The 11,699-nt window shown below is 44.8% G+C and overlaps 1 protein-coding gene across 1 annotated transcript; it reads left to right on the top strand.

Moving 5' to 3' along the window:
- Nucleotides 1–2,173: 2,173 nt before the first annotated feature.
- HOXB4 (homeobox B4) lies at nt 2,174–4,824 on the top strand. The gene is made up of 2 exons (XM_044444608.1): nt 2,174–2,594; nt 4,329–4,824. Exons 1-2 carry the CDS (start codon nt 2,174–2,176, stop codon nt 4,682–4,684), a joined length of 777 nt encoding a protein of 258 aa, XP_044300543.1. The 3' UTR covers nt 4,685–4,824.
- The last annotated feature ends 6,875 nt before the right edge of the window (nt 4,825–11,699 follow it).

Genomic DNA, 11,699 nt, shown 5'->3' with positions numbered 1-11,699 from the left:
TGTTGCAAATGAATTGTCCGTTGAAAAGAGCCGCTCCCTGCTTCCTTATCTACCTTGCATTTGTTTTCAGATTTTCTTCCTTCACCTTTCCTTTCTATGTTACCAATCTTAAATTATCCAGAAAAGCCTCGATACCTTTCTGATATTTGAAGGGTGTTCCTTATTGCAGTAAAATTGTACAAAAAAGAGAAAAGAAACATAGATTTTGCTCTAATTAAACAATAAATCTTGCCGAACTGGATTGGGAATGGGGGGGGGGGTCCTACTTCTGATGCCCTCATTTGTCCATCAACCCACCTAGTCACCGAATTATCTCCTTCCCTTTGTTTTTTCCTACCAAGTTTCTTGGGCTATGTTCCTGTATCGATATTTCTTTTTTTGTGAACAAAGAAGCAACAGAGGATTGTATTCTTCAGGTTCAGGGTAACAATCACGCATAATTTCCCAATGAGTGTTGAAAGTAAAGCTTTCCAGATGCACTTTATCCTGGAAAAAACTGGATTTATCCCCCCCCACCACCGCAAACCACTTTTTATTTTTGCTGTAATCAAATCAGAAGATTTTCTAGCCAAAGGAGAATCTCTCTCTGTCTTCTGTATGTACCCTGTAGATCCGAATTTGTGTAAAAGAAGCTGCGTCACAAATTCGCATCTAGGGGAATATGTAGTTGACACAAACGCTACGGAGCTCACCCTTAATGGAAGAAGAAGGAGAAAAAGAAGGGGAGAAATATGAGAAATTAAATCGTTAATGACCTTTCCTAAGAAGATTTTTCCGTTTTGTCCTGTGCTGAATTTTCGTCTAATGTCGTATGTTATTTTGAGTGCAGTGGGGAGACACCCTTCTGAACATCCCAGTCAGGATGTTCTGTTTCCCCTGCTATCTTATTTTGGGTGTAATATTCAGAAGGAGGGGGAAAAAAGAACCAACTTCTTCCTTTTATTCCTATACCTGCAGGAATTACACTTTTCTTGTGCATTCAACTTGGAGAAAATAGTCTGTGAGATCACATATTTACTGTCCAAGGTCTGCAAAGCCTCATGGACAACACAAGTGAAGTAGGTCCCTGCCCCGCAGGCTTACAAAAGGGAACGACACAGTGTATCCTAATGAAAATAGACATTCAGATGTATGCATAAGGAGGCAATGAAGAAAAGATGTAAACATGGGCTTGATATTCCTGTTTTCAATACTTAAAAAATGAGTTCTCCAATTTATTCATTTTTAAATTATTTATCTGGTTGAGCCTACCCTAGTACCTTCGATCTTGCGTCTCAGCGTTCCGACATATTTTCTACTCCTGGCCAGGGGGAAAAGAACCAGTCTAATCCAGAAGCTAACTGTCGTTTAAAGGGCTGGGTAACCCGAATTAGTTAATGACGTTTCTATCGATCTTAAACGAGATCTATCTATCTTTGCCACTGGCTCGACTCTATCACCAAAATTTGAGCACGAGCCAAAAGATTGATGTATCATAAACCAGGGATGATGCTTCTTTACCTCTCAGTCTTCTGTTTGTTTGGATGAAATGCATCGTTATTTTTTTGCTTCCTTGACTTTGCAGGGTTTGTCTGAGAAGGGGGAACAGTGCATGTTTCGTACTGACCATGATTTTCACAGTGGAATGTAAACTGTGTGGACACTTGGACGGTGTGATTGCTTGATCACGCAGACATTATGGGGTACCATATATTTGGGGGGTGTGAAATTATGTAAATCCTTATATACGTAAAATTGAGGGCCTTGGCCGTCCATGTCAGCGTGGCGTCCCACCTAACCGCTGCACGCATCGGTGTGCTAAAGGAAATCCCATTTACTTCGCCACAACATGCTTCCAAGTTAAATGTGCGCTTGCAACGGAAAGACTAAAAGATTCTCCCCCCTCCCCGCTTCCCCGTCTTGATTATTTCCTTATCCGGGAATCCCAGGCAACCTATCCATTGGTTCCTGGGGTCACATGGACAGCTAACTTTGTTCAGTTGACGGCAAAAGTAGGAGGGCTCTGCGAAACAGGAAAACGAGTGAGAAGGGGAGGGGAAGGAAGGGAGAAGGGGGAAGGGGGGGCGAAAGAAATAGGAATAAATTTTAGTATATTTTTGGGGTGTGCGTGCGTGTGTGAGTGAGCGAGAGTGTGCGTGCTGGCGCGCGCGCGCCCTTTGCAATTCCAAAATTAATGGCCATGAGTTCTTTCTTGATCAACTCCAACTATGTGGACCCCAAATTCCCACCATGCGAAGAATATTCCCAGCACGATTACCTTCCCAGTCATTCTCCGGAATATTTCGGCGGCCAGAGGCGAGAGGAGAACTCTTTCCAACACGAGCCGTTGTACCCGGCGCGGTCCGCCTGTAACCAACCGTCCTATGCTCCATGTCAGGGCTCTGGGCACCAACCATCCGTCCTATCTCCCAGGAGCCAGCATGTCCATGCTCCAGCTGGGCTTCAAAACCATCTTTCCGAACCAAACCACACTTGCGAATCCATCACGCCAAGCCCACCGCCTTCCTGTAGCCAAAACTCTCTCAACCAAAGCCCGTCCTCTTGCAAAGAACCGGTAGTTTATCCTTGGATGAAGAAGGTTCATGTTAGCACGGGTAAGTGAACCTTAAAGTGCCGTTCTCTTTATACTAACCTGCACCTCAAAGTCTTGTTGGGAGAAAAAAAAAGCTTATTGCCCCCGTTGTAAAAGAACCATTCCCTTTGGAGATTTATGGTCTCCCTGTTTGCAGAGCGCTATAATTACATCCTCCATAAATTTTTATTGCTCTTCTTGGCCAACTGCCTTTGAAGTCCCTGTTAACATCCTCCTCCAGTTTCTCTCTCTCTCTCCCTCTCTCTCCCGCTTTCTTTCTTTTCTTTTTCTTTCTTTCTGCCTGCCTGCCTGCTACCTTTTCCTTCCTTCCTTCCATTGGAGAATCTTTAGCAAGAAAAGTTTTAAGGAGGTATGAAATCTTTCCTTTTCTTTTCCTTGCTAATTTTGTCTTGAGTTAAGTGGAGGTAGGGAGTTCAAGGAAAGTTCTCGTTTGTCTTTATTTGAGGTTTTCTCAAGACGTCCATGCAAACCACACGGGGTGGAACGGTGGTCTCCTGCGTTTCATGGAAACGCTTTCCAAGAAAAAGGTGCTTAGGATTGAAGTGTTTGCTCTTACATGCGGGGTAAAACTTTATAGAACTTTGGGGGTACACAGTCAAGTCTTTGGTACACGTGGGTGAACACTGGCTAACTCACAAGCGCGACCCACAAGGCACTTAAGTCGGAGTGTTTGAATTTGTGCCTGTTTAGCGCCAGCTTTTTAACCTTCTTGGCAGGGTAGATCGGATCGTCCGTCTATTTCACACCTCGGGTTCTGGGTTATTAGGGATTTGACACACAAATATGTACTTAGCCCACCCTCCCTCCCTCCCTTATCGTCAAATTTGCCCACACTTTAGTAAGCCTTAGGTGTTTTAAAAGCTGGAGGCAAGCAAAGCTGTTTTGTGATGTTGGAGTCAGTGGCTAATGAATGCTCGCGGTAGGTCTCCTTCTTTCTTCGCCACCACTGTGATCCCAAATCCCACTGACCTCTGAAGTAGCGGCAGTTCCGACCGTGGGGTTACTTTGGCTGGCTGGCTGGCTGACTTTTGAGCATAGTTGTTTAAGTGATTTGGAGACTCCGGCGACCTTTGGGGCTAAGAATAGATAGCTCGGCTTTGCGTGGACGTTGTATCGAGGACTGTGCAAGGCCCGGCAGAGAAGCAAGAAGGCGGACGGGGAGGTTAAACGAGACAGGGTGCGCTGGGAACACGCTGGCAAGAGGAAAGGGTCTGTCACATATACGAGTGCATGTACACAGGGATCTGCATGAACTTGTGTTACCCTGGAAGTCCCAGAACGTCCTCAGTCCTTGATTTAGATCTACCCTTAAGGCTGGAAGCATTCAGGCAGTCCAATCCTCTGCAGGCTTACTCAGATGTAAGCCCCTGAGCTCCCTGGGACTTACTCTCTCCCATCGGAATCAATATTGTCGTCCAAGGCTGCAACCCGGTGCATCTTTACATATGAGTAAGTCCCATTAAGCTCAGCGGGGCTTCCTTCCGAGTAGGAAGCATCCGGCTGGTAGAGTGTTGCGGAGGCGGGGGTGAGTTGCGGTTTGGGGTTTGTTTTGTTTTGTTTTGCAAGCGTCTGTCACATTTTCCTCGGGCTTCTTCCAGGGGTTAGTTTTTGTTTTGTTTGGTTCTGTTCTGTTTCTGGTGTGGTTTTTCAGGGAGCAGGGTGCCGTTTCCAGCCCTCCTCCCCGCCCTGTGCCTCGCTCTCACCTCGCCCTCCTCCTTTGTGTTTCCTTCTGCAGTCAACCCCAACTACACGGGAGGGGAGCCGAAGCGCTCCAGGACAGCGTACACCCGCCAGCAGGTCCTGGAGCTGGAGAAGGAATTCCACTACAACCGCTACCTCACCCGCAGGCGAAGGGTGGAAATTGCCCACTCCCTCTGCCTGTCCGAGCGCCAGATCAAGATATGGTTTCAGAACAGGAGGATGAAATGGAAAAAAGACCACAAGTTGCCCAATACCAAGATCCGGTCAAATTCTGCGGCCAGCCTGCCGGGGCAAGCCGCAGGAGGAGGAGGAGGAGGAGGAGGAGGAGGAGGTGGTCCCCCGCAGGACCGAACCAATGGACCTACCCCGAACCCCCCCACCACTCTATAACCGTGGTTGATGAGCGAGGTCCCCGTTGTGTGTGTGGGGCGTGTGTTTGTGTGTGCGCGCGAGGCGAATGTGCGTATGTGTGGAAGGACCGCTGTATGAAAGGGAAGAAGTCTTCGTGGTTTTACTGTTCCCTGAGGAAGAAACGAGGGGGCAGGGGGGGCGAGTGGGTGGGTGGGAACGCTATTTATATGAGGGGAGAGGAAACAAAGGCGATTGAGCGGGGAGGGGGGTTATTCCGTTGTTGGCCGGGAAAGCAGGGTTGTGTTTGAGGGTAGCTTCTCTGTTCCATAGGAGATAGAGGTTTTCAGATTTGGCTAAGATGGATCCGTTTTTCATCCTTAATCAAGCCAAACTCGGGCCCATTTGTCATGTTTACTCTCGCGTACAAACGAAGGACCTTATGCCAGCCATTAGCTCGACAGCCAGAGTCGTCTTTAATAAATGAGGCCCGGTTTCACCTAAGGAGAACTGGACTCTCTCTCTCCTCTCTGTCTTCCCCCACCTCTCCTCTCTCCTTCTCACATCCCTCTTTCCAGCGCCCAGTGCTTCCACTCTCCACCAAACACAAAACCCAGTTTGAGGCCAGACGCTTTCCCAAAGATACACAACAGTGCTGGCATCTGTTTGCCACATTGACTGGTGGCAGAGTTATTGGGAGGGGAAAAAAGAACATTCTGCACGCCTCTAAGGACTTCTTTGGACAGTGAATGTTGTGATATTCCAAGTAAGGAGGGTGCCGATGTGGGAGCAGGGAGAGAAATCAAGGAGAGGTAACAAAAAAACAAAAACGAATGTTTAAAAAAAATCAATCTTTAAGGAAAGTATTTCAGGTTAATTATCTGACCTGGAAGACCCGGAAAAGACGGAAGGGTTGTACATTTCAGTCTATAAAGTTGATTATAACGTGAGGCCATCTGGGCTCCTGTGGTCATTAAAAGGGGAGGGGTCCTTTGTAAATAAGGGTGCTCTTCTCTGCCTCACTGTCTTCGCTCCCAGTTTGGAACTGAATGTGTGGATCAAGATGGATTTTCAGGGAATTCCCTTGGGATGTGAGGGTGAGGGAAGAAATATGCGCCTTCTACCCTCCCCCCTCCCCTCTTTCTCCCTTATATATGACATTCCGAAATAGTGTGATTCCAGAGAACTTTGGGGAGTGGGCGAGAAAACCCTCTTCTTACAGTTCTGTATAATTACCTCTTGTTGTTTTGTGTGCTATCCATACGAACATGTACATAGTAAACTATGATGGGGGCGGGGGAGAAATCTGAAATAAAACATTTATTGTGACTATGGCTGTCTGTGTGTTTCAGAATATCTGTTAGCAGTGATTGTTGCAACACCGTTCCTTTGTTCCGATAGTTTGCAGACCCCTTTCAGAGTTGACCAGATTTTTATTGTTGTCGATACCCATGCCTACACTCCCCTAATGGAAACAAAAGATGTTGGACCACCGGGTATATCCTCCTTAACTACAGCTAAGCCTTCTAAGGCATGATTTATTTCCTCTAAGCATGCATTGATACGGCTACATTTTGCTTTCCAAACTGGTGCAAAAACTAAGATAGTAGTTTGGTCATTAAATTTCTACCTGATATTGAGACAATAAAAGCACCAGTACATTCATCAAGAGATCTTTCCTTTTCTCTCCTTCTCTCTTTCTCTCTCTCCCTATCCCCAAGAAAAGCTACCTTCTTCAAGGTATTTAATGCATTTAATGGCCATAATTTTTGCACAGATGTTTCTCGGTGTTTGCAGGTTTTCTGTGTATTTTTATATTACAAAGGAGCCAGCCGCTGCAATAGCTCAAACTCTGACAAGCAAATAGATAATCAAGAAGACAAATGGCTTCTTTTGTGCTCCATAGCTCTTGTATTAATTTTCATTTTCTTTCTCATACAAAGTATCGAAAATACTGTTTAGGCCAAAATAGCATTCCAGTTCTAAGTTACAAATTATATATCTGGGGTGGGGTAGGGTAAGGGAACCATACAAAGAAAATCGTAATTTTCTCTTTTAAAAATCTCACCCTAACACTGTCATAACTTGGATGCTGGTTTAGGGCAGAATCCAGCAGGAACGTCTACTACAACAGCTCTGTAGAAATAGGTTTTTCATTTATTTCAGTTGAGCTTGGGGGGGGGGGTGCTCCAAGTTCTGCATGTAGAAGTGCCCTAGAGAAAGTAATTTCCACATGTAGGTTAAGTATTCTAGTAACCCCCCCCCCCTTATAGCAGCTACTATACATTATTCAAATGGTGTATTATTGCAGTGGTGTGTTGTATTATCAGACCACTAAGTCGAAAGGGTTAGCCTGCAAGGCCCAATCCGCTATGTTCAGTCTTAGTCTTAATGGATCCAGTCTTAAGTCATGCTTCTAGTAGAACATATGAAATCTATTGAACTTAAGTTAGTTGTGATTAAATTAGTTCTCATGGATTTCATTGGGTCTACACTAGCATAACCCAGCCTGATCCAGCCCAATGTGTGTGTGTGTGTGTGTGTGTGTGTGCAGCCTCTCACGTGAGAGGAGAGATAAGTCAGGAACAGGATCTGGGTTATTCACAATATCCACACAAGCAGATAGTGTGTTCATGGGAAACACTGGCCATAATCCTCTCCCCACTTCATGCATATCCCTTCCACGGGACCCCCACAGAATAAATAAAAATTGTCCTGCTGCTATGGTTCTGTGCGTACTTTCTTGAAAGTAAATGCGTATGAATGGGAATTACTTTGAAGTAATAGGTGAAGCTAACATTACATCCGGTAATGGTCCCGCATGCACCCGCAAGGTCCATGAAGGATGTCTGTGACCTTAATTTGGTATTACCTGTCTTTGATTTTTCTTCCATGTTTGTTGTACAATCCTTAGAGGGTCTCTATTCAAAGAAAGCTATGAATTGAATATTTTATATTTTGTTGATGATGCTGTAGTGGTATGCAAAAGATAATCTGACAGCAAGAGCTTGAGGGAGGAATGTGAATAAATATAGGAGGGCGTAGCAAAGTTTATATCACCCATTAAGTCCAGAGCTGGAGTAAGGATAAGTGTTTTTATACAGAAAGTTCAAATTTCGTGGAGACTGGGCAGCATCCCTGACTGCACTGCCCACATCTTCCATGATTTCAGTAGTGCTAGAGGAGAATTCCTCAGGCTTCCCAGTTTTACATGGAAGCATTCCCTCTCTTGCATATGCCAAATAAAACTTTAAAAGATGATGCTAGTAAGACTGTAGCTTCTATACAGCCAAAGAAAAGCTGAAGAGTCTGAATAGAATTTAGGGTGGAGATTTCTATAGACCCTAAAAGTTCACAAGCATTGAAAGCAGACAGAAGCTGAGAAAAATGTGAGAATTATACCGAAAAAATCATTAATCATTTCTTTTCTTCAAATACTTATCCTTTTCCTATTGTTATTCAACAGCAAACCTCCGCAGACCTTCTGTTGGGGAAAAAAAGAGCACCCGGAGCCTTGAATCTTTCACGATACCATCAAGGAAAGAGAGAGTGTGTGAGTGTGTGTGTGTGTGTGTGTGTGTGTGTGTGTGTGTGTTTACATTCACAAACAAATACTGAAAAAGTTGAACAGATTTTCTTTTTTTAAAAAAATGGAAGAATCTGCTCCAAACATGAACATCACCGTTAAGCGTCTGGTGAAAAATCGTGGGAAGCTAAAAAGGTAAAACATTTTTTTAAAGGCTTGGCTTGTTCTTTTGAAATGGTATATTGCTTGTATAAGTTTGGAGGGGCAGGGATAATATTAAATGTCTTGTGCTCTTGAAATCATGTCCTTGTGAAGTCCGATAGTGTGCAGTGTGTTTACTGAGAGTTGAATCCTAATGATGTAATGGTCTTACTTCCAAGAAAGTGTTTGTAGAATTGCAGTCTTGGATGACTTTCCTTTGAGGCACCTTTGTTATCTTCAGCAGAGTCGGAGAAAGCAAGTAAGCTAATAATAATAGGAGGGTGTTTTAAAGCCATCAGAGTTTAGTTTGTTTTAAATTTGTGTATTGTTGTACAGTGAGCATCATTTCGGTTATCTCAAGATAATGAGGCTGCAGGGGTGGAGAGAAATAAAAGATGGGACGCTAGAACCAAATGGACGGGTGTTTCTTCCAGAAAGTCCTTCCTTATTTTATTCCTCCACGGTTTCTAAGTAGCTGGAACCTCCTCGCACTGTTGTTCTAGAATTCTTTATCCTGTTCCCAGAGGATAATACAAGGTCAGCAAGATGTTTTTAATAACTGCAGATGGAAAAAACCCGAAGGGAATAGATGTGGTTAGAGAATTTCTGATAACATTCACGCATCTCTTGTTAGTATGTGAATTTCTGAAGGTACACCAACACAGGCGTGAGCAGCGGGAGGCGATTTTCATCTTTCTATCTATTTATCTATCTGCATTTCAGCGTTGGGAAGGGTGATATGAAACAAAAATGGAGTTAAAATTTGACCTGGTAAGCTGTCGAGTGAGCATAGAGTTCATCCAAGGGACACGTTTTCTAAGCGATTAGCCTGGAATTGCAGCTACAGAATGACCCCTCAAAACCCCTTGACCTTTTCAGGACTGGACATTGTGCTTGCGAACGTTGCTCACACAGAAACAGGGGCGGGCCGAAGCAAACTGCGGGGGCAAATGTGAAAATATGGACAAAACACGAAAACCAAACACCCTCCTTACCCATGAAGATGATGGCTGTGCGCGTGCATGTGAACCCCCTCTACTTCTGTCTCCTCCGATCTAATTGTTTAAGGTTTCTCTTGGTATGGGTTTGTTGCTGCGATCCAGCTTGTTTAGGGCAAAATGCAGCGGGAACTTCTCCTGAGCAGCCCCCTTGAAATGAATGGGAGGCGTGCAAGAGTCTGGCCCGATGCTTGATTTAACGAGCAATACTTCCACTTTGGTGTACTAGGGCTTCATTTTTAAGAGGTATAATAGCTGTGTATTGAATCCCTAGGTTCTAATACCACGGGCACTATGTACCATCAGCATTAGCAACAGCAGTAGTGGAGCAGTAATTGTGGCAGTGATGCCTAAGCCATCCCTCTTCCATTTTCCCCACCTTCCTCCTTCCTAGAAGAAAGATGGGCAGTGTTTGATGTGTGTTCAGCTTCACTTTGGGAAACAGCTGTCAGCTTAGTTGACTCAGGTGACACCTAGATTCTCCTGAGAAGAAAGTGTGTGTGAAGGGGAGACCAGGGCATGAAATATGTCCCCCCTCTTGGCATCTTCCTCAGCCAGCTCCCTCTTCCTCAACTTCTCCCCTACAATCTGCCCCCCAAATGCCTTACTGCAATTAGCAACCTGCTCTCTGTGATAGGTACAAAGGGTTCAAGGATAAGTAATGTTCATTGGAAAAAGGCATCCTTGAGTTTTGTGATATGCAAATGTATTGCTTAGCTGGGTAGCATCAGGGAACACCTTTTCCAGTTAAAATGGCTGCCTTGCCAGTCTTTGTCTCTCCTCCTCCTCCTCCTCCTCCTCCTCTGTTTTTTCTCAGTGTGAAATTTCAAGGTTTGTTGGTGTTTTTGTTGATTGCACACATCAGACATCATTAAAGTTTTAAGCAGATCTTTCATATACCCTCATACCTTCTGGGCCCTTCAGGATCTGCAGGCCTTTTCACAAGGGAAAAGGAAATGACAATGGGAAAGAAAAGGAAAGGTTAAGAAAGTGCTTTTTCTTAATATATTCTATTGTAAATAAGTCAATGGGTGTATTTGTCCTGGGACTCAGTGAAGGACAGTATAGAAAAGCTATAAATAAATAAATTTGTATCCTTCTTACCTGCATGCCAGCTTGTACAAGGTTGAGTGAGGCCCACAAGTCCATGCCAGGGTTGATGTGAATCACAAAACAGGCCTTAAATGGATTTTTGGGTGAATGCTGTATCTCCAAATCAGTTGAGCCAGACTACTGGTATTTAGAAAGATTTAAAGTGAAGGCAGCAATGGTAATTTGGTTTCACCCCTCACACTCTGGCTTAAATGGTTCGTGGAACAGTCTGTCTCAGCTCCCCAAAAAGGGTAGCTTTCGTGTGTGTGTGTGTGGGGGGGGGGTCCCCCATGCCTCTTTGAAATCTTGGCTTGTGACTGTGCAGTTGAAGCACTTTTAAATAGCAACCTCCAAGGGATCCCGGACACATCCCCACAACCCAATGTCCCCACAAGGAAGCAAGGAAGGTTATTTTCAAAACGAGGGAGCAAAGAGGTTTTCCCTGATGCTGCTCCTATTTCATTTCAGTTCAGTTCAGTTCACTTTTTAAATCCAATCGAAGGTAAAAGGAGCAATTGTGGATGTTTGACAGTTGAATACATAAGGAAAGCGAGGAGGAGGAAGATGATCAAAGAAAGATAAACCATTGGATACGCGCTTGGTATTTTTGCCCCCCTCCCCCGTTTTCTGCGGATCGCATTCTTTGTCCAGGCATAATGTACGGCAAAGAAAGGCACCCAGCGGGACATGCGGGCAAATTCAGGGGTTTGCTCTGCGTCCCCCGAACATGAGCACGGGAGGCCCGGCTAGATGAGAGCGCTGGGAAGTCTTCAGTGGTCAGAGCAAAGCAGTCTGCACATGTTCTCTTCTTCCACATTCTGCTTCGTGTTAGTTTGGCTTGCCTCAAGTCAGTGCCCAATACAAACTCATTAGATTACAACTCCCAACATCCACATTGGCTGAGGATGATTGATGTTGTAATCCAGTGCATCTGGACGGAACTGGGGTGGGGAAGCCTGGTTTTTTTTCCTACATATTATGATTATTATATGTGCATGTGAATCATCTCCGAGCGCTGCTCTCTCTCTCTCTCTCTTTCTCCTTATGTCTATATAGTTAGAGATATTTGCCCCAAACTGAGCCCCCAAACAACACACACACACACACACACACACACACACACTCCCGATCTGTTTCAATCCCGCTGGCCTTTCCTTTGCAAATGTCCCTCTCAGCGACAGAGAAAGAGGCGGGGAGGTTTGGCCGCTTGAGGAGCCAGTTTGGAGCGTTCTCGGTTTGA

The sequence above is a fragment of the Varanus komodoensis genome, unplaced genomic scaffold (genome assembly GCF_004798865.1).
Source record: "Varanus komodoensis strain SLA01 unplaced genomic scaffold, ASM479886v1 scaffold45, whole genome shotgun sequence".
NCBI lineage: Eukaryota > Metazoa > Chordata > Lepidosauria > Squamata > Varanidae > Varanus > Varanus komodoensis.
Note: the sequence above shows the minus strand (reverse complement) of the source record. Positions and strands in the feature narration are given on the sequence as shown.